Source organism: Chinchilla lanigera, unplaced genomic scaffold (genome assembly GCF_000276665.1).
Source record: "Chinchilla lanigera isolate Chin_1 unplaced genomic scaffold, ChiLan1.0 scaffold00180, whole genome shotgun sequence".
In the NCBI taxonomy this organism is placed as follows: domain Eukaryota; kingdom Metazoa; phylum Chordata; class Mammalia; order Rodentia; family Chinchillidae; genus Chinchilla; species Chinchilla lanigera.
The window spans coordinates 102,040-126,793 of NW_004955581.1; the positions used below are offsets into that span (position 1 = coordinate 102,040).

At 52.5% G+C, this 24,754-nt stretch overlaps 2 protein-coding genes and 1 long non-coding RNA gene across 9 annotated transcripts; 2 read left to right on the forward strand and 1 right to left on the reverse strand.

Moving 5' to 3' along the window:
* Nucleotides 1–526: 526 nt before the first annotated feature.
* LOC106147555 lies at nucleotides 527–12,619 on the reverse strand. Of its 4 annotated transcripts, none has more exons than XR_001232484.1 (5): nucleotides 12,445–12,619; nucleotides 7,957–8,200; nucleotides 7,505–7,627; nucleotides 3,416–3,461; nucleotides 527–965 (listed from the first exon to the last, which is right to left on the reverse strand). It is a non-coding gene; the product is annotated as an uncharacterized LOC106147555 (long non-coding RNA). The 4 variants fall into 4 exon arrangements; XR_001232485.1 differs by lacking the exon at nucleotides 12,445–12,619 and adding an exon at nucleotides 10,105–10,312; XR_001232486.1 differs by lacking the exon at nucleotides 3,416–3,461.
* Trim17 (tripartite motif containing 17) lies at nucleotides 5,212–11,868 on the forward strand. Of its 3 annotated transcripts, none has more exons than XM_005414229.2 (7): nucleotides 5,212–5,519; nucleotides 6,386–6,830; nucleotides 7,601–7,696; nucleotides 8,744–8,974; nucleotides 10,649–10,671; nucleotides 10,767–10,870; nucleotides 11,233–11,868. In XM_005414229.2, exons 2-7 carry the CDS (start codon nucleotides 6,402–6,404, stop codon nucleotides 11,778–11,780), a joined length of 1,431 nt encoding a protein of 476 aa, XP_005414286.1. In that variant the 5' UTR covers nucleotides 5,212–5,519; nucleotides 6,386–6,401; the 3' UTR covers nucleotides 11,781–11,868. The 3 variants fall into 3 exon arrangements, with proteins under 3 accessions (XP_005414286.1, XP_005414287.1, XP_005414288.1); XM_005414230.2 differs by having other exon boundaries at nucleotides 7,601–7,639; XM_005414231.2 differs by lacking the exon at nucleotides 7,601–7,696.
* Nucleotides 12,620–12,710: 91 nt separating the features above from the next.
* On the forward strand, nucleotides 12,711–21,371 carry Trim11 (tripartite motif containing 11). Of its 2 annotated transcripts, none has more exons than XM_005414233.2 (6): nucleotides 12,711–13,219; nucleotides 15,864–15,959; nucleotides 16,640–16,870; nucleotides 19,022–19,044; nucleotides 19,130–19,230; nucleotides 20,343–21,371. In XM_005414233.2, the coding sequence occupies exons 1-6, from the start codon at nucleotides 12,803–12,805 to the stop codon at nucleotides 20,888–20,890; spliced, it is 1,416 nt and encodes a 471-aa protein (XP_005414290.1). In that variant the 5' UTR covers nucleotides 12,711–12,802; the 3' UTR covers nucleotides 20,891–21,371. The 2 variants fall into 2 exon arrangements, with proteins under 2 accessions (XP_005414290.1, XP_005414291.1); XM_005414234.2 differs by having other exon boundaries at nucleotides 12,711–13,210.
* Nucleotides 21,372–24,754: the final 3,383 nt, after the last annotated feature.

Sequence of the window (24,754 nt, forward strand, 5' to 3'; positions counted from 1 at the left end):
TTTATAAAAGCAATGTATATCCTGTTGATTCAAAATTCAAAAGCTCCATGAGTTAAATTAGTATTTACACAACTGGAAATCATCTCTTTTAAATTTAAGGATGTATAAATTAAAGGGTGATTTCTTGGGAGCTATCCAAAAAACTTACAATTAAGCCCACTTTGTTCTAATTTTTTAAGCTCTGACCTTCATTATTAAACTAAATTAGTTCATCTGGGTGTCATTCCTCTTCATGAAGTCCTTGTCTTGGCAACCTTTGGCTCAGTGAAGAGCTAACCCTAGGTAACTGCTGGATGGCACCGGGGAGAAAGGATTTGGGCAACTAACTCCATTCAGGTAAACTGGATGCATTTTAGCATGATATGATTTCATTAGAAAATTTGCCTTTTCCTGGGAGGGCCAGCCCCTTGCGAAGGGGATCCCTATCATCCTGTTCTTCATATCCAAGAGTCTGGCCTTCTATGTTCCACTTAACATATGCTGAGTTTCCACAATTTCACGGGCAGAGCAGTGCTTAAATGAGTGAGAGGAAGAGAAAGACGGGTATGTGAGGGTTGATTTGTTGAGGACTAAGATGGAGAAAAGCAAAGGAGCAAGGAGAAAGCAATCCAAGCAAAGGAGCAAGAAGAAAGCAATCCAAGTTCTGAATCATATGCATGAGTACTCAGGGAAGCCTTCCCAACACACAAATCTGAGTCACATGCAGAAGGGCTACAACTCTGTGCTCTCTTGGCAGAGAAATGTGGCTGGCATTACCCCCAGACAGCAGGACAGGACCGACAAAGCCAGGCATTTGCGGGTTTGCAAGCAACTCACTCGGCTGGTCTTCAGGTGACTCCTTGACTCTCGAAGTGCTGACACCTGGGCCGGGTGGCTGCCAGCAGGAATGTGCCAGGTGGGCACCCATGGGTGATGCCATGACCTCTGGTGTCTTGGCATAGCTAGGATAGCTCAGGAAATGTTTCCTAAATATAAGTAAGTACTATCATCTGGTGCAATGCAATCCAATGAAGTTTTGTTAAATGCTTTTGGGTGTCTGTCATGAAAGCCAGTTTAGTCTCTCACCTGGAAATATGTTTTATTTTATAAAACAGTAAAACTGTTGAGATTTGAACCTTCATCTGTGTATCCAACCAGTACCAATGATGCATTATGGGATCAGCCTTAGTATAGAGTGTTTGTACAAATAATGAGTTGTTCTAAAGATCAAAGGCTGAAATTCTACAAATAATAGGAAGGAAGGAGGCCTGGGCACTGAGTAGCAGATTATTCCACCCCAGGATGTGGCAGTTAGGCATAGGATTACTCTGAGCTAAAGACATCTAAAAACCAGCAGCTGCAAAACAGCATGCTGACCTTCCTTTTTCCTCCTGAAAGCAGGAGCTGACACTCCCAAAGGTGCCTTCCCTATACCAGGGGAATGACAGTCTTTACAACCAAAGATGGGCATTCCAGAGTGACAGAAATCTGTACAAACAGTCCTTGTTAAAATTGTTTTTTATCTTCATTTAGTCTCTTCATATATTTTAGTTGCTTCTTCACAAAATACTGCTTTTCTTACCTAGGAAACATATGCTTAGGCCTAACCATTGCTTGGGTATTCACTTTCCTGTGAAGGGTCGCTTACACATGTGAAAATGTAATTTATGTTCTTTTCTCCTATTAATCTATTTCATCTTTTCTTGATCAATTGGGGCTGCAAATAGTGGGTGGCTTATAAACAGCAGAAATCTGCTTCTTATCGCTCTGGCATTTGGAAGTCAGAGAAGTCAGAGGCAGATTCCCTGTCTGGTAAGGGCTGCTTCCTGGGTCACAGCCAGCCTTTCTCACTGTGTCCCTGCAAGATGGAGGTTGAGGGGCTCTCTGAGAATCCCTTTTATGAGAGCACTGATTCATTCTCTTGATGAAGCACCCTCAGGAACTCATACCTATATCCCACAGCTAACACCTTCTCTTCAGGGGCACAGAGTGAGGATTGCAAAACAGAAATTTTGCGGGGTACAAACATTTAGACCAACCTAATAAACCAACAACTAATTCTCAGGCAGAATTGTAAGTCCTTTTTTTTTTCTTGGTGTCAGGAATTGAATTCATGACCTTGAGCTTGCCAGGCAGGTGCTATGCTACTGAGCTACATCCCTGGCACAACTGGAAACCCTAAGGGCAAAATTTTCCCTCCCCTATAGCATGATCTGTAGCTACAAGCTAGAGAAGAACTACTCAAACAGACCAAGAAACATATTCGATAGGAAAACATATGTATGAGCTAGAATTCTAATGAAACTCAAGAGTATCATGTTTCTAGTATTAAGTCAGCAGTTAATAGCAATAGGGCAGGGAGCAGGGAGGGGAACGTGGTGCTTCAAATGTACCTATGGTTTCTATCTTCAACTGGCAGGTGGCTCAGGATGTGAATTTTCTCATTCTTGGTATCTTATACATACTATGTCCTGGGGTAGGCATTTACTACTTCATAAACGGAGTATAAGAAACCATATGTGTCTGCCTGTATCGTGAGACTTTATCCTCTTCAAGGGCATATTACATTATGCATACGTATGTGATCTTTAATCCCTGAAACATGGAGAATCTATTGAGGGAATAAAAAGATTTCTGGATATTTGCCAAAATTTGGAAGCAACCAGTAGTTGACTGGATAAACTAGGGTAATCCTGACAATAAAGCATTACTTGTCAACAAAGAAAAATGAGCCATGGGGCCATGAAAAAAGATGGAGGAAATCTAAATGCATATTAAGTAAAAGAAGTCAGTCTGAAAAAGCTACATTCTGTGTGATTCCAATCATAGAACATTCTGGAAAAGGCAAAATAATGAGTGGTTACAGAGTAGGGAGGAAAGATGACCAGGTGGAGTATAGGGGACTTTCCAGGCAGTGAAACTCCTCTGCATGACACTGGAATGTGGACTTGTGTCACCAGTCCGCGGTGTTAGACACCAAGAATGGGCCCTGGATGCTGGGTGAAGATGACACGTCACACTGTTTCCCTCCAGTAGGAGATACTGGCAATAGGCAAGGAGTAACAGGAAATCTGTGTTTCTTTCTCCCAAATTTGCTTAACCCTAAAACTGTTCTAAAAAATAAAGTTGAGTTTTGTCTTCTGATTTAGAAGCCCCATTTGCAGGCCATGAAGAAGGGAAGGCCACAGCAGGGCCCGATGGCACTCTGAGGAGGGTGTGGGACATCAGCAGCTGGCGCTGCCACTGACTCAAGCAGCAGGAGGACACTGGGTCTTCTGACTCTCCCTAGGGGCCAATTCCAGGTGAAAGCATGTATCAATCAATGCTTACAAGACTGGCTTACAATGGCCACCCACAGAGTCAGATGTGGAAGAGTACAGAGGGGCTGTCTGCTCACTGGTGCTCTAAAGGATCTAGTCAAAGGTCTGGAGCTCACCTTAGTGTCTCATTAGACTCTGTATCAGGAGGCTGAAGAGTCTGCACTGAAAGTCAAGAGATTACATCCAAGGTGAAGGTGAAGACTGGAGCTCTTCTGAAGAAACGGAAGTCATCCTTCCTTCTTTCTTTCCCTTTTGTTCCATTCTGGTGATAATGCTCCCTAGGGTGGGTCTTCCACACTCAGAACTATACTGAGCCAGTTTAGCTGGGTGTTTTCTACTCAAATTGACACAATCCATTAATTATCACAGGGTGCCAGCCCTCCCCATGCCTTCTCCAGCAGCAGCCTTCCCCCTAGTCCTGGGGCCATGCTGAGATCTCTACCTGTGATGCTCTCTCCATTCCCTGGGGAGAAAGATCTGCTCTGACACAGACCATGATCCAGTGGGCCTGATGGGACTGTCATAGAAATTCTATGACCCTTGTGCCACCTGGCACATGGTGGGTACTTGGCATATCTGCTGACCGTCAGGCCTGAACTGTGTCCATGGGACCACAGAATGTGACCATTTGAAATGGCGTACTTAAGATAAATGAGGCCCTAATGCAACAACTGGTGTTGTCATAAGAGAAAGGACACAGGGGAAAGACAGCACCTGCAAACCAAGGAGTAGGAGCTCAGAGGAGCTGTTACCCAACCTGAGCAAACTAACATGCTATCCTTACAATTAAAATGAGCACTTGGAGAGTTTTCTGTATGCACGATGTCGTTTTAGCCATGTGGTTTTTCCGCACTTCTCTCTTAGGCAGAAGACTCACCAGATGCACACTCTGTGCCAGAGTCAGTAGAACCTCAGGGACTTGTGTCTTTCCTTGGGGACCCTCTGCCTATCATGGTTTAGGTAACACATCCAAATCTACTTGTGTGTCTGTCTTTTTGAAAAACTCTTTCTGCTCCAAAGGCATATTGACCCTTCCCTTTTAACTTTCTGTATTTTAGGAAACTTTGACATCCAACCCCAGGGCTACACAATTCCCAGGGACAGGAAACAACCCATCAGGATTTTCAAATTTATATTCAAACCTGCTGTTAGCTTCCAGTCACTACAACAAAATAGGAAGGGTTTATCTTGGAGCTAGCTCAGTTTCAGAAGTCCCAGTCCTGGTTGCCTAGCTCCACTGTTTGGGGGCTGTGGGGCTCAGAAGTCAGGAGAGAGCTGTGCTAGAGATCGGCCCGCACCTGGCGAGCAGGGAGCAGAGACAGGAAGGCGCCAGGGTCCCAACACCCCTTCAAGGTCGCACCCCAATGACCTAATTCCCCTCCACCAGGCCCCGTCCTCTACAGGCCCCCCTCAATAGCACCACAGGAGACTGGGAGAACCCAGCAAGGCGTTGTCGGCACCTAAAGCCAGGCTGTTCACACTAGCACACCTTGGACAGAGCAGACCGGTGCGGTTCAGCTTCCCACGGTCCGGATTCCCTGACCCCAACCTCGCCTAGCCTCAACCTCAGCTTCCCATCTGTGTCTTCTCCCTAGGGTTAGGATTAGGGTTAGGATCAGTTTAGGATGAGGCTTGGGGAGCGCTGTAGGTGGCACCTGGATCAAAGCCACCTGTGCAAGGTAAGAACCTCGCCTACCTGCCCAGGTTCGCACTCCCTCCCGGCTGGCCGGTGCGCCACGAGCAGCGCCTCTCTGGGACCCACGACGAGGGCGCAGCTGACCTGGAGGGCCGGGCTCGCCCGCCACGCCCCGCGCCCTGCCTCCGCTTCCCTCCGGCCAGGAGGACCCCCCTCCAACTCCAATCCGCCCCCCCCACGCCCCCATTGACGCCACAAAGCCGGGTCCCAGCTGATGCGGTCGCCCCAGTTCCGCCGCACACACCCAGCCTCTCGGCCCCCGGGAGCCCCAGCGCCCGGAGCCCCTCTCGGCGTCCTCCCGCTTTGGTCGCCATGCTGACCCGGGTACCCCGGATGAGCCCACACAGACAGAGGGACAACTCCCGGGACTAGGCGCCCGAGCCCCAGGACCGCGCCCTCTCTGGACGCCAGGACGTTGTGGTTTAGGAGTGTGGAGGGGCGGAGGGGCAGCACTTGAAGTTTAAAGGTTCAAACCCACCTCTGACCTGCCCCTCAAAGACCCCGGGAAGAAGGGGAAGGCTGCAGTGAGTATTCAGAGTGCCCGTGACCACAGGTGTCTATGCATGCATGCATGTTTTGTGTGTGTACGTGTTTACACAGGTGCACACGTGCATCTATATGTGTGTGTTCAAGCTCATGTTCATGTGTGCCTGTATGTATGCGCACTGCATGTACATTTGTGCGCCCCCTGTAGGTGTCTGTGTGTGCGCCTGTGTTTTCGTAGTTTTGTGCCCCTGCAGGAATGGTCCTGTGTCTTCACTATGCTGCATCTCCCTTCCTAATGGGAAAAATCAGCTTTCCTCCTTCCCTCCTATTTTCCTCTGTTGACTGACAGGAAGGTAGAGACATGAAGGCACCAGGGTCCCAACACCCCTTCAAGGTCGCACCCCAATGACCTAATTCCCCTCCACCAGGCCCCGTCCTCTACAGGGGAAGTTTAAGTTACTCTGACACTTGTTGAAAGGCTCTTTCTCAGAGTGTCTTGCAGTGGGCATGTCATCCCAGGGCAGGGATGGGGTTTAATGCCAAGGGCTAAGGCAGCTGGGGACAGAGAGAAAGCTTGGAGGGCAGAGGCTTCTCCCTGAACGGATCTAGCAGGTGCACAGGGTCTAGGCTTCAAAGGAGGAGTGAGGACTTGGCCAGGCATCCAGCAAGCTGATGGCGGGGTGGAGACTGGGCCACGCTTTGTGTACAGCCGGAGGGGCCTGGTTGCATCTGGTCAAAGGGTCTTTGCGGTTTCCAGGAGGCATTTCTGCTTTGTTATTAACAAAACTGAAGGAGACAGTGTGGGCCCCCAACACAATCCTCTGTAAGGGGTCAGCATCCCGAAAGCCTGCAGAGCCTAGGTCTGGGATTTGGCACTAACCATGAGGTCCCAACCTCCTCCCAGTGGAAACCCAGGAGCCATGGATGCTGTGGAACTGGCCAGAAAGCTGCAGGAGGAGGCCACGTGCTCCATCTGCCTTGACTACTTCACGGATCCTGTGATGACTGCCTGTGGCCACAACTTTTGCCGCACCTGCATCCAGACAAGCTGGGAGAAGGCGAAAGGCAAGAAGGGGAGGAGGAGGCAGAAGGGGGTCTTCCCCTGCCCCGAGTGCAGAGAGATGTCGCCCCAGCGGAACCTGCGGCCCAACCGCCTGCTAACCAAGGTGGCTGAGATGGCACGGCAGCACCGTGGGCTGCAGGAGCGGGACCTGTGTCCAGCGCACCAGGAACCCATCAAGCTGTTCTGCCTGGAGGACCAGAGCCCCATCTGCGTTGTGTGCAGGGAGGCACAGGAGCACCGGGAGCACAGGGTGCTGCCTGTGGAGGAGGCCCTGCGGGAGTACAAGGTGGGGGGCAAAGGTCAGAGGCTGGGGAGGGGCTGTTCAGGGGACAAGTGGCCCTCTGCCCCAAGGGTAGGAATGTGTTTGTGGGTGCGGTGTATCACCCACAGACAGGACCCCACTGTGGAAGGGCACTGTGGCTCCTAGGACAGAACCAGTGGGTGACAAGGCCTCCAAAACCCAGGCCCACTCTGACCGTTGACAGCTTCAGCTCCCTGAACCCTTTTCCTGGTGTGGCACTGAGGGAGGACTATCCTTATGTGGATGAGGAGAAAACTGAAGACTGACAAACACGCCCCGGGGTTCTGATGAGGGTGGGTAGCCAGGTGGAAAAGTGACTGGAAGAGGGTCAGTTTCACAGGGTCCATTTGTACAGATTTCTCGGTTCAGGCTCTGTCCTCAACCATGAGGACAAATTGCTTTTCTCCTGGTACAGCTTGTACTGGTGGCTTTTCTCCTTCCAGCTTTTAAGAAGAAAATGGGAAGGAGAGAGGCTTGCAACTGTAGGTTTTTTTTCAAGTGCTCAAAATAACTCAACTGAAATACTGAAATATTTCAAACACTCAAAATATTTCAGCTCAAAATAATCCAGTGCTGAAGTGGTGGTGTTGTGTTCTGAACTGTTTCACTGACAGAGGAGCTTGTTTAGGGGTGGCATATCTGACCCCATGCTTACTTACCATGGTCTTTGGGGTTGATGCAGCCTCAGAGGCCATAATCTTGCAGGAGATGTGGGCACCCCTGGTCCTGAATCCTGTGGTTCTGTGTGCCCACAGTTGAAGCTGGAGGAGGACATGGGGTACCTGCAGGAGGAGGTGAGGAAAACAGAGAAGCTGCAAGCCAAGGAGGAGCAGACCTTAGCCCAGTGGCAGGTGGTTCTCCAAAGCCCCCTTCCAATCCCTGTTCCAGTCCCTCTGGGTTTCCATCCCCTCTTCCCATGCGTGGGAGATGCTGATAAAGGTGTCCCAGTCTTCAGCATCACCCCTTACCCTACCCCTGCTACAGAGAGAAAAACATTTCCTCAGATCCCCTGGGCTCAGGGGCTGGTGCAAGAGTTAAGCTGACAGACAGGTGAACAGGAGAGAAAGGTGATTTTTCATTCTGTTGGCACACAGGCTGAGGGAAACCTTACACAAATGTGAGACTCAGACGGTGGAGCTTTCTGGACCATCAGAGGCTTGGCAGAGACACTGTGTTGGCCAGGCTGGCTTGGAACTCCTGGGACCATGCCATCCTGGAAGTGCTGGGCCACAGGGCAGAACCACACCCAGCAAAGGGTTTAGTTGGTTTCACATTCAGTTCTAGAATCAGGAGACTCTTGTTCCACACAAAATGGCAAGTAGGCTGAGCTGAGAAGGGGGGCTTCAAAGACAGAGCTACATGACCAGAGTCAGTACAAGAAGCAGGTTGGTCATTTCATAGTTGGCATCGTTTTAAGGCAGGAAGAGGGAGAACAACAGGAAAACAGTGATTAGTGAGCACCAGGTTATCCCAGGTTAGTTTTGCATAAGGATTAGCTTTGTGATCCATTGGAAGTGGCCAGGTGCTATCTCTGAGCCTGGCTTCTGGAAGTTCAACAGCTCTGGAACCTCTCTTCTTACTTGCCTTCTGGTCTGCAGGGGACCAGGGCAGGAGTCCAATCCAAAACAGTGGCCTCCTATGGTTTTTAGGGAATATACCTAAAAACCTTTGGGAGGGGCCCCCGAGTCCCACCAGTACCAGGGCACACAAATGTTAGGGTGTTGGACATTGCCCCTTGGGCCCAGTGCATTGCTCCTCTGAGTAGCCCCTGGTTTCCACCTAAAGCTCCCAACCCTGGCCAGGTCCCAGGGGCCCAGGGAGGTACAGTGTGACCCAGAGCACTACTGTCCTGTGCAGGGGCCACGTCTGACATGGGTGTGGGGTCCCTGCACCCACAGGACAGAGTGAAGGACCGGAGGGAGAGGATTATGGTGGAGTTTGAGAAGGTGGCACTGTTTCTGGCAGAGGAGGAGCAGAGACTCCTCCGGGCCCTGAAGAGGGAGGAGGAGGAGACAGCAATGCAGCTTCGAAACAGCAAGGCCACCCTGGACCAGCAGCGCCGCTCCCTGGACTTGCTGCTGCTGCAGCTGGAGGATCAGAGCCTGCGAGAGCCTCTGCAAATGCTGCAGGTAAGGCCACCTCACGGGCTCTGCCCCAGAATGAGGCACAGGGAAACCTGTGGTTGGAGTGCACAGGACAGGGAGAAGGAATGCAGCCCAACAGTAGGGTTTGGGGAACATCCCTTTCCAAATTCCTCGGGCCAGAAGCATCTCAGATTTCAGATATTTCCAGATATCTGCAGAGACATCATGAGACATCTTGGGGCTGAGACCTGTGTTTAAAAAGGAAATCCATTTGTTTCATATGCGCAGAGCTGCAGGAGACATAATATAGTTTCCTTGCTGTGCCTGAATTTTGACTGCAACTTTCCCACAGATGGGGTGTGGAATGTCCCACAGCCTTACTCATCAGGTCAGCCCTCAAAAAGTTTCAGATTTTGGATCAGGGATCTCAACCATATTACAAGCTGAGAGGGTTAAAGACCAGACCCTGAGTGTGTAAAGTCTTGGGGGCTGGAGGCTGAGATCAGGGTACGGCGGGGTTGATCCTTCCTGTCCTCACAGGGCTGCCTTCTGCAGGTGTGTGTACCCTGATCTCCTCTGATGAGGACACTCCTCAGGTTGGATTGGAAACCCCCTGAATGAACTCACTTAGCCTAAGCTAGCCTTTTGATGGTTCAGCTTGATCACGGTGTAAAAGAAATATGCTTTCAGTAGAAACCAAACTTCAGATTTTGAATTTGGATCTTTCTGGATAGCAACAGGTGAACAACGCTCCATCTCAGCACTGTTGTGCACAAGTGCCGTCCAGCTAACTAGGGTGCTTTCCAGCTAAGTGAGGTCAGGGCTATTAGGCGCACCTTCATCTTTTGAGGGTTGCACCTTTCAGTGAGTTTATCAGCACACAGCTCCATTTTAAGTGGAGGGTCATGTGTACATCACACCCTGAGATCCTGGGGGTTAGGACCTATGAAATGGGGGCGTGAGTTTTGGAAAGGACAAACCACAGTATGGCCATTGAACATCCTAATTCCCATGCTGCTTCCAGGCCAGGGTGTTAATGTGGTTGGGAACTGCCCATTCCCAGAATCCCTCCAAACCCAGGGCCCTTGAGCTGTTATCCCAGCCTCTCTCCCTCCCCAAACCTCAGCCCCCATTTCTCCCTGACAGCTCTGTGCATCCAGCTGGTCTGTACCCACCTCGGACTAAAAAAAGAGGAAGCTCCCCCTTATCTACTCTTTCCAAGGTTTCAGTTACGTGTGGTCATCCTCAGCCGAAGAAATACTAAGTAGAAAACTCCGAATTAAACAATCATAAGCTTTAAATTGCATGCAATCTGAGCAGTGTGATGAAATCTCACTGTCCAGCTGCATCCCAGCCACTTTGCCCAGCGACCCACACCATATCCACTCCCTGTCCACTAACCACTCAGTTACCAGATGGACAGTGCAGTGAAGCTGGCCATTCAGACATGGCAAAGAGAAGCTCTAAAGAGCCTCAAGGGAAAGGAGAACAGCTCTCCTGGGCCTTCCAGCCTTTTCAGGCATCTGGCTGTGGGCTGAGGATGGATGGAGTCAGGGTAAGCCCCAGGGCCTCCTGAGGGGTGCAGGAGCCCAGATTTTGGTAGAAATGACATTTTTAACCTGTCCCAGAAAGTGGACAACAGAGATGGCTTTAAGAAGGACATGGTGGGGGTAGTTGGGACCTGAGCCCATTCTCTGCTCTCCTCCCCGTCTTCTGCAGGATATGAAGGGCACCCTGGCCAGGTACGCAGTCACCAGCGGTGGAGGTGGTGGCAGAGGTGGGCCTGGGAGGGCTCTGTGTGGGGCCAGAAGGGACAGTGAGCCTGTGTCCCCTGGAGGAAGCGCAACCTGAGTGTGCAGTGTCCAGAGGTGGCTGTCCCCGCGGTGGTCAGGACTGTATGCAGGGTTCCCGGGCAGAGAGACGTGCTCAGGGGCTTCCAAGGTAAGTGGGGCCTGGGGCCTGGTACCTTATAATGCCCTCCCCTTCCCCCAGATGCCACACACCTGTGGGGCTTTGCACTGCACTGCCCTTTGACGGGACACAGAGCCTGTGTTTTGTACGCAGCTTTCCTCCTCCTCCCTCCTACTGGATTAAGCCTGTGGTCCTGCTCACCCTCTCTCAGGGTCCTATCAGCAGCCACAGGTAGCTGGGGCACGGGCCGTATGTCTAGTCTCCCTGTGCTACTGAGGAGAAAGGGTGTGTGGGGGTGGGGCAGAGAGGCCATTAGCCTCTAGCTGCCGCCTGCCCCAGTCTCTAATTCTGACTGGCCCCACCTTCTCACCTGGCCCTGTCCCTGTCTGCAGAGGAAGTGATGCCGGATCCCACCTCAGCATACCCCTACCTCCTCCTGTATGAGAGCCGCCAGCGGCGCTACCTCAGCCCCCTGCCTGAGGCCAGCACTGCCTGCGGCAGGGACCGGTTCCTGGCCTACCCCTGCGCCGTGGGCCAGCAGAGTTTCTCCTCAGGAAGGCACTACTGGGAAGTGGGCATGAACCTCCTCGGGGACGCACTCTGGGCCCTGGGCGTGTGCAGAGACAACGTGAGCCGAAAGGACAGAGTGCCCAAGTCCCCTGAAAATGGGTTCTGGGTGATACAGCTGTCGAAGGGGAAGCAGCCACTGTCCCCGGGGCCCACCACGCCTGTCACACTGACTGAGCCTCCTAGCCACATAGGCATCTTCCTGGACTTCGAGGCTGGGGAGGTGTCCTTCTACAGTGTGAATGACGGGTCCCACTTGCACACCTACTCCCAGGCCGCCTTCCCTGGGCCTCTGCAGCCCTTCTTCTGCCTGGGAGCACCCAAGTCCGGCCAGATGGTCATCTCCACAGTGACCATGTGGGTGAAGGGGTAGAGGCTGGCTGGGATGCCCTGATCTCTGCCAGCGGCAAAGCTTGGGCGCAGCACAGAATCACAATTAAAGTGGTGAAATGTTGAGACTACACTGACAGGTGCTTCATAAAGGGAACTGGGAAGACACTTCCAAGGGGTCAGATTTCTAAATACACAACTGTACCCGAAACTCAGTGTGGTCTAGTTTTGTTGTTTGTTTTGCCACACTGGAGCCTGAACACGAGTTTTTTGCACCTGAGCTACATCTCTTTATTTTCTACTTTAAGACAGAGCCTAAGTCGCTAAATTGCCTAGGCTGGGTTTGATTTGGGGATCCTCCTACCTCAGCTTTTCAGATGCTGGGAATCACCCTAGCCAAGTGTGGCCTATTTTTTATCTCTGCCTCCTGCCTCAACTTCTTGGTTCCTGGATTCCTTGGTACGATGCTCTGGCTACTGGGTCCTTGAGAGGGTGCCCTGAACTCTAAAAAGCCACACCTGGCCTCCCCAGCACCTTAAAGTTGCATGTGAGGAGCAAACTCCAAATGATGGCGAGGATAATTTGGGAATCTCCTCTCCCCGACCTCTAGCATACTTTTCTAACACCCCCACTCCAAGAGGCCCTGGCTCCCAGCACCCTAAAAGACCAGACTAAAGGTACTCCCTTCCCAGGAGAGGGGTTCCCACCGACACAACCGTGGCCCCACAGTCCAGCCCGCTCCGCAGGTCGCTCGGATCCAGAGAGGCGCGGACGCGGAGGTTTCAGGCGCCCTGGGGTTGTCCAAGATCCCGGTGTCACTGTAAGCCCCGCGCCGCAAGCTTTGCCAAGAGCGCGACCCCTGGGACCCCGACGCGCGCTTGCGTTCTGCCGGCCGCGCGCCACGTGACCCACCGCGGCCAATCCGAGACAAAAGCGGGTCGTCCCAAAAAAAAAAAAAAAAGAAAATGCGCTTCCGGCTTCCGCCCGGGTTCCTCTTCCTGCCGGCGTCCGAAGCCTGTGCCCTCGGGATCCCGCGTTCTCGGAGTTGGGAGTCCGGCGCTCGCCATGGCTGCCCCCGACCTGTCCACCAACCTCCAGGAAGAGGCCACCTGCGCCATCTGCCTCGACTACTTCACCGACCCCGTGATGACCGACTGCGGCCACAACTTCTGCCGCGAGTGCATCGGGCGCTGCTGGGGCCAGCCCGAGGGCCCCTACGCCTGCCCCGAGTGTCGCGAGCTGTCCCCGCAGAGCAACCTGCGCCCCAACCGCCCGCTGGCCAAGATGGCCGAGATGGCGCGGCGCCTGCACCCGCCGTCGCCGGTCCCGCAGGGCGTGTGCGCCGCGCACCGCGAGCCTCTGGCCGCCTTCTGCGCCGACGAGCTGCGCCTGCTGTGCAGCGCCTGCGAGCGCGCGGGCGAGCACTGGGCGCACCGCGTGCGGCCGCTGCAGGACGCGGCCGAGGAGCTCAAGGTGCGCCCGGTGAGGGGTGCGAGGGGCCAGGGGATCAGTGGGGTTGCCGGGGACGGGGTGCTGAATACGCCGCTGGTGCCAGACCTGGGTTGGGGCCTAGGGCACAGTTCAGAGCTGACCGTCCACCAGCCAGGGTAGGACACAAAGTCTGCCCTAGGCAGAGACTCTGGTACTCCCTGTCCTCAGCCTGTGCTACAAGGGCGGGGATGCTGGTAAGGATGCTGGTAGTTCAGGAAATCACCGTGCCTGTGTGAGGCTGGGACGCTGGGTGCTTCAGGTCGGGGGGAGGTGGAGCCCCAGCAGGGAAGATGCAGGGGTCGGTAGAGGAGACAGGGTAATGGTGTCAGCTATGGGTCAGGAAGGGAGCCCCGGCTGGAGAATCAGAAAGTGGCGCTCAGAGCAGCTGGCCCTATATAGACTCTCAGGGAATCTGTCAGAACTCTGAGGGTTGTGGGCTGAGACCTCCCTTGGGACCAGGGCTTGAGTCCTGGGAAAGCCCCTGTGGGGGCGGAGCTGAAAAGATGAAGACAGAGCCAGTGCATCTCTACCCTGCCTCTTCCAGGGTTGTCTGGCTCTGTGTGGGACTGGGGGCAGAACCGCTGGTACCACAGGCTGCCGCCCACCCTCTTTGCTTAGAAACCAGAGAGCCTGGGCCATGACCTGCTGATGTGCCTGGCTTTTCTTCTCCGTACTGGGGAAGAGTGCCACTGCACAGCACCTCCAGCCCATAAACTCTGCCTCAGCTCAAGTTTTGCATTACAGCCAGGTTGGGGTGCATTGGGTGAGAAGTGGGTCAGATCAGCTCGTAGCTGTGGCTGTAGCTGGAGTCAGTACTCACTTGTGAGTCCCCATAGAAAGAACTTCTGAATCTAAATTTAAACAGCAATACCCTTTGCTGGAGTTTCAACACAAAGTGGCTTAGATGCACGCAGCTGGGCCTATAGACAGAGCCCTGTGGGTTTTCTTCTTGCTGACTCTCCATGAAGTGCTGTCCACACTTAGTCAGCCTGCCAGCTCACCCTCCCACCACCAGGAACTGAGATGGTGCAGAAAGCCCGAGGGGCTCCCAGGGCTGACCCAGGAATCTCATAGGACAGCACTTAACCCTTTCTGTTTCAGGAAAGAAGAAATTTCTCCTCTATTGTGTTGGGTTTATTGTCTGGCATCTGAAAATTAAGCTGACACAGGACACTTACAGAAAAGTTTTATTCATATTTTAAATTGATTATAAATAGCGGCTTGTGAAATATCCAGAGACACAATTAGATTTGGGCTTACATGCATACCCAGCTGCCTGGCTTGTGCAGCAGGCATCTGGAAGAAAGAGAAGGGGTGGGTAGTATAGGAACAAAGGGACGGGAAGTATAGGGACAAAGACAAAGGGAAGGGGGAGGCAAGGGAGAGCCCAGGCCTGCCCACAAGACCTGGATGTCCAAACTCCTGACCATACTCAGGGTGGGAAGGCTCAGCTGTGACCGTCTCACCATAAGGAGATGCATTCCACTGGAAGTCACCCTGTCGGAGTGGTGCATTCTGGCTCCTTACATCCTAGTCTGTTGGTTTGTGTTGTGTTTTTGTTTTACTTTTCAGTACTGGAGATTGAGTGCAGGGCCTTTGCACCAAGCTTGCGTCCACAGCTCATTTTTTAATTTGGAGACAGGGTCTGAGTCCCTCAGTTGTCCAGGCTGGACTAGAACTTTCGATCTTCCTGCCTCAACCTCCAGAGTGCTGGGATTACAGGTGTGCCACCATCACACCCAGGTCCTAATCCATTCTTTAACATGCTGTTTGTGATCCTCAGAATTGAAAATTTTTAAACCCTTTGGAGAGATGGAGGTGTTTTAGGAGAAGCTTGGAGGTGCTAGACTGAAGGTGTGGATGATGGGGTCATGATGGGAGCTAGGCCTGCATTTCCAGGGTAGGGGGTCTGAGGACAGGGACCATAGCTTGTGTGAGAGCTGATCCCAGACAGGATGACAGGCTGGGCTCCCCTTGGTGGGCTCCTTGTGCTGACCAGCAGCCCCAACGTTGCTCACTGGACAGACTCCCAAACCCCCACACCTTGCCTGTCTAAACCGTGAATGGAGATAACAGGCACAGCCAGCACAGGGCCTGTGAGGCAGGGAACTCGAGCAGAGCCACCCAGTTGGCTTGTTTGAACTCTGTGGTCTGCACGGGACCAAAACGAAATGGGAATGAGAAAGGGGATCCAGGGAGAACAATGCAGCCATGGCCTGAGGGTAAAGTGAGAAGTACAGCGAGATGCTGCAGGGCTGGACAGGAGACCTGGTGGGGCTGGGAGGCAATGTGGGACAGACCCCCAGCCGGGCCCCTTTGAGGGTGGGCACTGCTAAATCAAGGCTGGAGGGCAAGGTTGGGGCTCAAGATGTCATCTTGGGGTATCCTGTGGAGCAGACCAAGAGGCTCTCAGCCTCTTAGCTCTCAAACCCTGCCTCCTAGCACCATCTCCTTGGGTTGGGAGATGGGGACATGGGCATTAGCAGCTGCCTGTGGTGCAGCCCCCCATGCTACCAACTGGAAGAAGGAGGGGAGGTTGTGTGGAGAGGGGAGTGCTGGGTCCTTCAGAGACAGCTTGGGGCAAGGTAGCTGGGTGCTCTTGGGGGCCTCATGACTGTCTGCGCTGTGTTCCCAGGGGAGGCTGGAGAAGTCACTGGAGCACCTGCGGAGACAAATGGAGGATGCACTGCTGTTCCAAGCCCAGGCTGAGGAGACCTGTGCCTTGTGGCAGGCAAGGGCTCCCCCAGGGTCCTGTGGGGCAGGGCAGGAGGACAGGATGCCCACTGGTGTCCATTTGGGGCCAGCAGTCACAGGAAGGCCACCTAGGGTGGGTGAGAGGAGGGAGGCTGAGGGTGCGTGCAAGTGAGTGCTTGGGAGAGTCTACTCCCAAGTGTCCATCCTGGAGTCCTGACATGCTTGGAGTGATAGATTTGTCATAGGGGAACCAGGGAATTCCGGGAAGGGTGGGGTTTGGGGAGGCCCTGGGTGGTTGGGGTAAAGGACAGAGGTATTGGACCTTGGCATACCATTTGGAGTCAGCGTGGCCCCAGGAGGTAGATTCAAGGTCTGACCAGCACTAGGTATCAGGTTTGGGGTTTGGCTGGTGCAGAATGATGGCTTGGGATCTTCTGGGCCCATGTGGCAGGTTTGGGGTACACATGGCCCCAAAATGATTTGGGCTTGGGAAGCTCCATGTAGTTGATTCGGGGTCTTGCTGGGCTCAGGGCTGGGTCTGGTGTCCGGGCAGCCCCAAGGGGTAGGTTTGGGCTCTAGAGAGCCCTGAGTGGTCAGCTGTCTTCTGGGCAGCCCTGAGTGGCAGATTTTATGTCCAGACAGCTTGGAGTGGTAGATGTGGGGTGCAAGCAGCTCCAAGAGATGGGTCTTGACCTTACTGTCCCTTTGGCCCTGTAGAAGATGGTGGAGAGCCAACGACAGAACATGCTTGGCGAGTTTGAACGTCTGCGGCGCCTGCTGGCTGAGGAAGAGCAACAGCTGCTGCAAAGGTTGGAGGAGGAGGAGCTGGAGGTGCTGCCCCGGCTGCGGGAGGGCGCTGTGCGCCTAGGCCAGCAGAGCGCCCAGCTGGCCACACTCATCACTGAGCTAGAGGGCCGCTGCCAGCTGCCTGCACTGGGGCTGCTGCAGGTGAGCAGAGGGGGGCCTCAAAACTCTGCTGGGATGTCCCTCAAAACTCTAGGCACACTGTGTACCCCAGGACACATAGGCACATCCCCCATCACCCTGTCTCCTCCCGTTGGGGCTAACTGACTTGGTGCCCCAAACCAGAACCCTTGGGGCGCACTCCTCCATGGCCTGGCAGCCAGCCAGGTGGTGCTAGACAGCATGGCTGTCTGCGTGGGGCTAGTTCACCCTTCTGTGGGATCCTTGCCTCAGTCTCCCCACCTTGCAGTGAGTGTGGGTGGGATTGAGAGGCCCCATGCAATCTGGAGGTGTCCACTGGCCCTTCCCAGAGCTCAGCTGAGTGTTTCACCCCACCATCACCATGAAACTCAATCTGTGCCTGCCTGTAGACCTCGAACTGGGTGGCGCTGACGCCCATGTGGGAACAAGGCTGTGTGCAGGGGTCAGCCCTGGGAAGGAAGGGTGCTACGTGCCTTGCCAGGGCCTTCCTGTGGGGGTGACCACTGCAGGGAGCTCTGGACCCAAAAGAGGTCTTGGGCCAGAAGAGGTATCCTGGGATGGTGACTTCTCTTACGGCTCAGGAGGTTGGGGCCGGATGGAGAGAGCAGAGGAATGGGTGGGAGGGGACCCAGGTCAGGAAAGCAGGGCCAGGTCAATAAAGGTGTCCAGAAGGCTGAGGAGCCCTGGGAAGCTGGAAGATTTTATATTTTAAATTTTTTTTTAGGTTTTTTTGCTTGTTTTCATTTTGTATTACTGGAGATTGAACCTAGGACCTTCACACTGAGCCGTGTCCCCAGCCCTTTTTATTTTTGAGACAGGGTCTCACTAACTTGCCCAGGCTGGGCTCAAACCTGAGATCCTCCTGTCCCAGCCTCCCAAGTATTAGGGATTACAGGTATGTACCACCATACCTGGCAGGTTTTAATCTTTTTTTTAACTGGCAGGTAGTATACATATTTGTGGGAACAATGAGGTGTTCATGCTTTGCATTGACTGATTCGGGGATGTTGGCACTTCCCTCACCTAATCGTTTGTCGTTTCTTCGTAGTGAGACCGTTCAACACTTCTCTTGCAGCTCATTGGGTTTTATTTGACAGAGTGCTTTCCCCAACCCCTGCTGTGGTGAGCCCAGGGCTCCACACATACTCCGGGCAACTCCTCTGTCCCTGAGATGTACCCCAGCTGTCTTAGTTACTTCTCTTGTTGCCAAGACACAATACATAGCTCCTGCAACATAAAGGACAGGTTTATTTTGGCTCATCATTTGTAGGGGTGTCAGACCAGTCAGCTGGTTCCAAGGCAGGGCAGCGTGGCAGAGGAGCATCACGGGGAAGGCTGGCTTGTGGCACGGCAGGCAAGAACTGTCAAGCCATCAAGGGAAGAGGGGGAGATAGACCTTTCCAGGCCACGCCCACAGGTGACCCACCCCTTCCTACCAGGCTTCACCTCCCAACGTCACAGCTATAAACCCATCAGTGGACTCATCCAGTGGCACACCTCTGACCCAGTGTCAAATCCAGGACCAGTCACTTCCCAAAAGCCCCACGCTAACTATAGGCACACTAACACTAGCCCTTTTGATTTCTTGTTTTGAGACAGTGTCTTAATAGGTTGCCCAGGGTGGCCTTGAGCTTGCGACCCTCCTACCTTAGCCTCCTGAATAGTTGGGATTACAGGCTGTAGTCACCCTCCTGTGTTGTAAGATACCAGAATGGCAGGAAGGTTTTAGGAGGGAGAGTGACCTGGAAACGGGGAGGCAGGGGGTCTTCATAAAGATGAGATTGGGCTTCTTAGCTAAGACACTGTAGTGAGTAAGAGGTCATCCTGGATGAGACAGTGAGATGCAGGAAGAGTATCCAGGCATAGAGCAGAGGCCTTATGCCGGCAAGGAAACTGAGGCCCAGTTCCCGAGGGGCGGAGACACCCTTGGCTACTGTCACCCCATTCCTGGAGGCAGGACATGTGCTTGGTTGTCCCTGACACCCAGGGTGTCCACCTGGGGCTCTGGGGGAAGGTCCTGCATCCTGAGCATAAGGAAGCACCCATGCCCAGGGCTCCTTTCCGACCCACCTGTGTGTGTTTCTGCTGCCCAGGGCTGGGTGAGAGCGGTGTGACAAACATCTGTACTGAGCATGTGTTTCCTCTCTCCTCCAGGACATTAAGGATGCCTTGTGCAGGTACGAGCCCCTGTCCCCTCCCAGGCAGGTGGGTGGAGGTGGGGGCAGTTGTGGCCACCAAGGTAAAGCTAAGTTGTCCCTATAGGGTCCAGGATGTGAAGCTGCAGCCCCCGGAGGTGGTGCCCATGGAGCTGAGGACCGTGTGCAGGGTGCCAGGGCTGGTGGAGACTCTACAGAGGTTTCGAGGTGGGAACGGAGGGTTCAGGCAGATGGGGGACCCTGGAAAGGTGCTATGGAGAAGCAACAAAGCCAGCGATGTGTCCTTTGGCCTGGCCACTGACCACACACAATCTGGTCAGGACAGCAGGTGGCTGGGAGACCCCTGCTGACACACTGACACATGCTCCCACTCCCTGGGCACTGGCTGTGGGCATCCAGCCATTCAGTTCAGTTCTGACATTGTCTCTGGAGTCCATTGGCCCCCACTTCAGACACCACTCGTGACACCAAGGGACCCCAAACTTCTGTCCCCCCTGTTACAAGTTAGGATCCCACAATCCCTGTGTTCAGTAACTTGATAGGAGGGCTTATGAGATCCAGGAGAACACTATTGGTTACTACAAAATGCAGCTGAGAAACAGTGGGGTAGGAGAACTGTGTGGGCATGGTCTATGAAGGCATCACCCTCCACACCTGATTGTAGAGGCCCTGGTTCTCATCTGGCAGTTTTGGCGGAGGTTCTCCATAGGCACAGTTGCTTAAGTTGTTGGCCACTGGTGATGAACTCAACCTCCAGCCCCTGCCCCCTCCGGACCTCAGTTGGTGGGGGGTGTGGACCTTCCGGCCCTGTTACCTGACACTGGTCCTCCAAGTGAGCAGCCCCGTCCCAAGGAACACACGATCAGGTATGGCTGAAGGAGTTGCTTACAAATGAGAATGGGAGCCAGGGACACAGACCACATCCAGTTTGTTTCTGCACTGCCATGGCCATGCTAGAAGAGTCCTGGCCTCAGCCTGCTGGCTACAAGCACAGGATTGTGCCAGACAGCAGAGGCACTGACCATCGGTCACCTGGCACGTGGTTGGGTGGAGATAGCCACTCTCCTTTTCTGAAGGAGGATCAAGCCTAGCCAGAACCTCAGACGAACAAACAAACCACTTGGATTTCTTCCTGCCCCCTGAGGCAGAATCAGACTGACCTCGGGCACATTCTGAATGGCAGCTGGAAGTGGCTAAAAGACCTTGTTCTAGTGGGGGAGCAGTGCAGGCTGGTGGGAGGTTTTTGCCGATGGGGCCTGACCCCAAGGTGCTGGCTGCAGTACCACCACGCCTGGATGACCTTGGGCCTTTCTCCACAGGTGACGTGACCCTGGACCCGGACACCGCCAACCCTGAGCTGGTGCTCTCTGAGGACAGGAGGAGTGTACAGCGAGGTGACCTTCGGCAGGCTCTGCCTGACAGCCCTGAGCGCTTCGACCCCGGCCCCTGCGTGCTGGGCCAGGAGCGCTTCACCTCAGGCCGCCACTACTGGGAGGTAGAGGTTGGGGAGCGCAGCAGCTGGGCCCTTGGCGTGTGCAGGGACAATGCCAACCGGAAGGAGAAGGGCGAACTGTCAGCTGGCAATGGCTTCTGGATCCTGGTGTTCTTGGGCAGCTACTACTCCTCCACCAAGCGGGCCTTCTCCCCGATGCGGGACCCCCCCAGGCGTGTAGGCATCTTCCTGGACTACGAGGCTGGACACCTCTCTTTCTACAGTGTGACGGATGGATCGCTGCTGTTCATCTTCCCTGAGACTGCCTTCTCTGGCACACTGCGGCCCCTCTTCTCACCTCTGTCAAGCAGCCCTACCCCTCTAACCATCTGCCGGCTGAAAGGCGGGTCTGGGGACGCCCTGGCTCCCCAGTGATGTGGGCCCTCTCAGGAGTCCTTGTGCCTCTCCTGGCCCCTGTCCTGTTCCAGTCTGTTCATATGAGGCCCTGTGAGGAGGGAACATTTCCTTTGAAAGATGAGAGGAACACGTAGTGCCTTTCTGAATGTGCTTGGGGAAACTGAATTTGGGGCGACTAGGTAAGTGTGGGACCACGCCCCCATGCATGTAGCACCAGCAGCCTTCACCCTACCACAGAGCCCTGGGGTTCAGAGCCTGCCTGAGCTGCCCTGCCCCAGGGTCTTCAGGCTGCAGCCAGGTCCCCCACCCCATGTACCCTACCTTGGTGAACACAGTGCAGAGGAGCAGGGTTTGGTTCCGTAGATGGAAGTGCTCGTAGGAGATGTCGCCACGCTGAAAGTGGTCACTGCAGAAGAGGACAGACAGCACCCAGCACTTCAGTCCCCCACTTTATTTATTGTAAGGACAGCATTTTCCAAATAAAAGTTGTCACCTGCTATTCTGTCCCCTGCTTGTGCTGGGATAATGACCAAAACCGAGAACCAGGCTCCAGGAAGGAGCTGGCGAGGGGACAAAGAGGCTCCTGGCTAACTGGCTTTCCATACCCACACAGGAGCTGAGGCATCGTGTACTCCTCTGGCTCTTCAGCATGTGTTGAGCATTTGCCCCTACTAAAGAAAGTCTTTTCAGGTTACCTGGTGAGCATTGCCTGTGATCCCTGAGTTCAAGGAGAACTTTCCCTGTGTCACAGTGCATTTGCACTTCTCCCAGGACTGAACTTTATTCCTGGTGGGCGTCTTCTCTTCACCACTTTGAACCAGGCGTCAGCAGTGACTGCTGCTTACATGGAGGCGTGAGGAAACCCAGCCTGAGTGTTGCTTCCCTTCCAACAAGCAACTGCAGCCTGCCTGGTCAGTGTCAGAAGCGGAACAGTCTGTCCTGGGTGATGCTGACTCCTGGGACAGCATGAGCCCTTGGTGCTCAAATATGGCCCCAGCAACCAGGTAGAAACACCCTTGGGTGAGGTTAGGGAGGAGCACAGTTATAGTACACAGTGCCGGCCATATCTTTAGAGAAGCTTGGACAGTGCTTCGGCAAATTCCATGACTCCCTGAACACCCACTCTGACACCAGCCTTCAGGTGTTCTTCCTCATAAGGAGACACTGGTAACCAGGCAGGGTTCAGGTGGCAGGAACACACAGCACCTGACCAGGGAGTCTGTGTGTCAGGGTGGATAACACTGAACAACCTAAGTATCACAAACTATTAGTGATGAGTACCCCACTAGCAGTGGTAAGCCCTGCAGTAGCCTCACTAAGTCCTTCACTAGCAGTATTGAGTCATCTAGCAATTATGAGTCCTCTCATTGAGAGGTGAGACCTACATTACCTGTGGTGAGTCCCTCAGTGGTAGTGTTGAGTCCTACACTAGCAGTTGAGTCCCACAGTAGCCCTGCTGAGACCTACACTCACTATTACAGGTCCTCCACCAGCCCTGGTGAGTCCCTCAATAGCAGTAGTATATCCTTCACTAGCAATGGTGAGTCCTTCAATAGAAGTGAGTCCTATACTACCTCTGGTGAGTCGTTCACTAGCGATGGAGAGCCCTACATTAGCCACTGTTTTTCAATAGCAATGTTGAGTAGTGCTGAGAGCTTCAAGTCTCAGAGGAGACTGGACTTGGATTTTTCAGCACTGCTGAAATTGTTGAGTTTGGCAATTTACAGATGAACTAAACGCATTTTAGGTAGAGGTGCACATGAATATTTTGAGGGTCAAAGGTGGACTGCTTGACTCTGCTCATAGGTGGGACTTTTGGAAGACAATCAGACCATGAGGGTGCTATCGTTGACTTGCCATTAGGAGATGGTACCTGGCCTTGGGAGACAGGTCACTAGGGCATGACCTGGAAGAGCACATCTCCCTCGGCTTCTCTCTCCTCTCTCCGCTTCCTGACCATCTTGATGTGAGCACGCTTCCTCCCCCAGGCCCTTTTACTATACCATTCCTGTGTTTAAGCCTGCCAGACTTGGACTGAAACTTCTGGACTGTGAGCCAAAATAATCACTTCTTTAAGTGGCAGGTGTAGGGTAATTTGTCCCAGTGACAAGGACGGTGACTAAGACAACTACATTAATATGTTAGAGGTAGGCAAGATGTAAAATAGGATATCAAAGAATTTGAAATGTGGGGAGGAATGATGTGTAAATGAAAAGTTTTCTTGTTACCTATTTTCTCTTGTTCTTTATTTTTATCCTTTTTATGATCATGTTAAGTTGCTATCATTTTGAAAGACTTTGTTATAATCAGATATATTTTTAATCTTCATGGTAACCACAAAACAAAGTAAGTAATAGACAAACCAAAAGAAAGTACACCACTAGAGTAAATCACTAACCACAAAGGAAGATTATAAGACAGGGAGAAAAAAGAAAATCAGGAAACAGGGTACAAAATGGCTCTAGTAAACCTTACTTCTCAATAATTATCATGAATGGTAAATGGATAAATTCTCCAATTAAAATACAGAGACTGACTAAATGGACAGAAAACAAGACCAAACAGTAGATCCCTGTAGTCAAGTGAATAGATTTAATACAAGACACATAATTTATAGGATTATTTTATAATATTCACCCAAAGAGTCAAATGCAGAAAGAGTGCCAGAAATCTGGGGCTGGGGATTTAGCTTAACAGCACAGCACCTGCCTGGCAAGCGTGAGGTTGTGAGTTCGATTCCCCATACCGGAAAACAAACGAACAAACAAAAAAACCCAGAAATCTGACCACACACTAGTGACCCAAAGAATCTAGCTGAGAGTCTGGGCCCCACAGCAATGTCCTGCGCAAGTCCAGCTGAAGACCTAGAGCCCATAGCAGTGTCCTCCACAAGTCCAGCTGGAGGCCTAGAGCCTGCCACAATGTCTCACGCAAATCTGTATCAAGGATCTGCACTGGAAAGGCCCAAAGGTCCGTGGTAGAAGCTAGAAAGTCTGCATCAGTGGGATGAAGGATCTGTCCCAGCAGGCTGAGGGATCTGCACTGGAGCCAGGAAGCAATGCTCAAGGTAAGGACCAGAGCTCCCCTGAAAAGAACCACAGCTATCTTCAGTGACAGCGAGGACCCAAGCTCCTCCAGTGATGAGAACAGCTGAGTACATACAGGGAAACCAACATGACAAGCTTCTCTAGGAGAATCAATAGCACGCTATCTTCCACTCTGGTTCTTTTATGCTGTTGGCAACAATCCTCAGGTGGGACTTCCATACCCAGAACCATGCTGATTCAGTTCAACTGGGTGTTACAAGTTGACCATTAGTTAATCCACCATACCAACTATTTGTTGCTTATAAGAAACTCGCTCCTCCTCTAAGGACACACTTAGACTGAAAGTAATGATATGGAATAAGCAGTCCCCTGCAAATGCATCTCAAAAGTAAGCAGAACTAGCCATACTTGGATCAAATAGGCTTTAAGTTGAAAGTAGTAAAGAGAGACAAGGAAAATCATTGCATATAATGCACCCCAGTATATACAGGAAATATTAAAAGGGAAAGACAAACTCCAACAAAAAATAGTTATGGGTTTTAACATTCTCCACTTTCAGCAGTGGGTAGATACCCAGCCAAACGTCAACAATGAAACAGGTTTTAAATGCACCCTAAAATAAATGGAGCTCATAGACATCTAAAGAACACTCTGCCCAACAGTGACAGGATACATGCTTTTCTCATCAGAATATCAAATATTCTCCAGGATAGATCACATGACAGGCAATCAATCTCAACAAAAATTTTTTAAAAAGTAGAATTATATCAAGTATGTTTTCTGACCACAATGCAATGAAACTAGAAATCAATAACAAGAACAACTTTTGAAACTA

Excerpts from the sequence above, each read along its gene's own strand:
- Trim11 (XM_005414233.2), top strand. The coding sequence starts at position 12,803 with ATGGCTGCCCCCGACCTGTCCACCAACCTCCAGGAAGAGGCCACCTGC. Across the intron at positions 16,871-19,021 it reads CTGCACTGGGGCTGCTGCAG|GACATTAAGGATGCCTTGTG; the intron begins GTGAGCAGAGGG and ends TCTCTCCTCCAG. Across the intron at positions 19,231-20,342 it reads GACTCTACAGAGGTTTCGAG|GTGACGTGACCCTGGACCCG; the intron begins GTGGGAACGGAG and ends CTTTCTCCACAG.
- Trim17 (XM_005414229.2), top strand. The coding sequence starts at position 6,402 with ATGGATGCTGTGGAACTGGCCAGAAAGCTGCAGGAGGAGGCCACGTGC. Across the intron at positions 8,975-10,648 it reads AGCCTCTGCAAATGCTGCAG|GATATGAAGGGCACCCTGGC; the intron begins GTAAGGCCACCT and ends CGTCTTCTGCAG. Across the intron at positions 10,672-10,766 it reads ATGAAGGGCACCCTGGCCAG|GAAGCGCAACCTGAGTGTGC; the intron begins GTACGCAGTCAC and ends TGTCCCCTGGAG.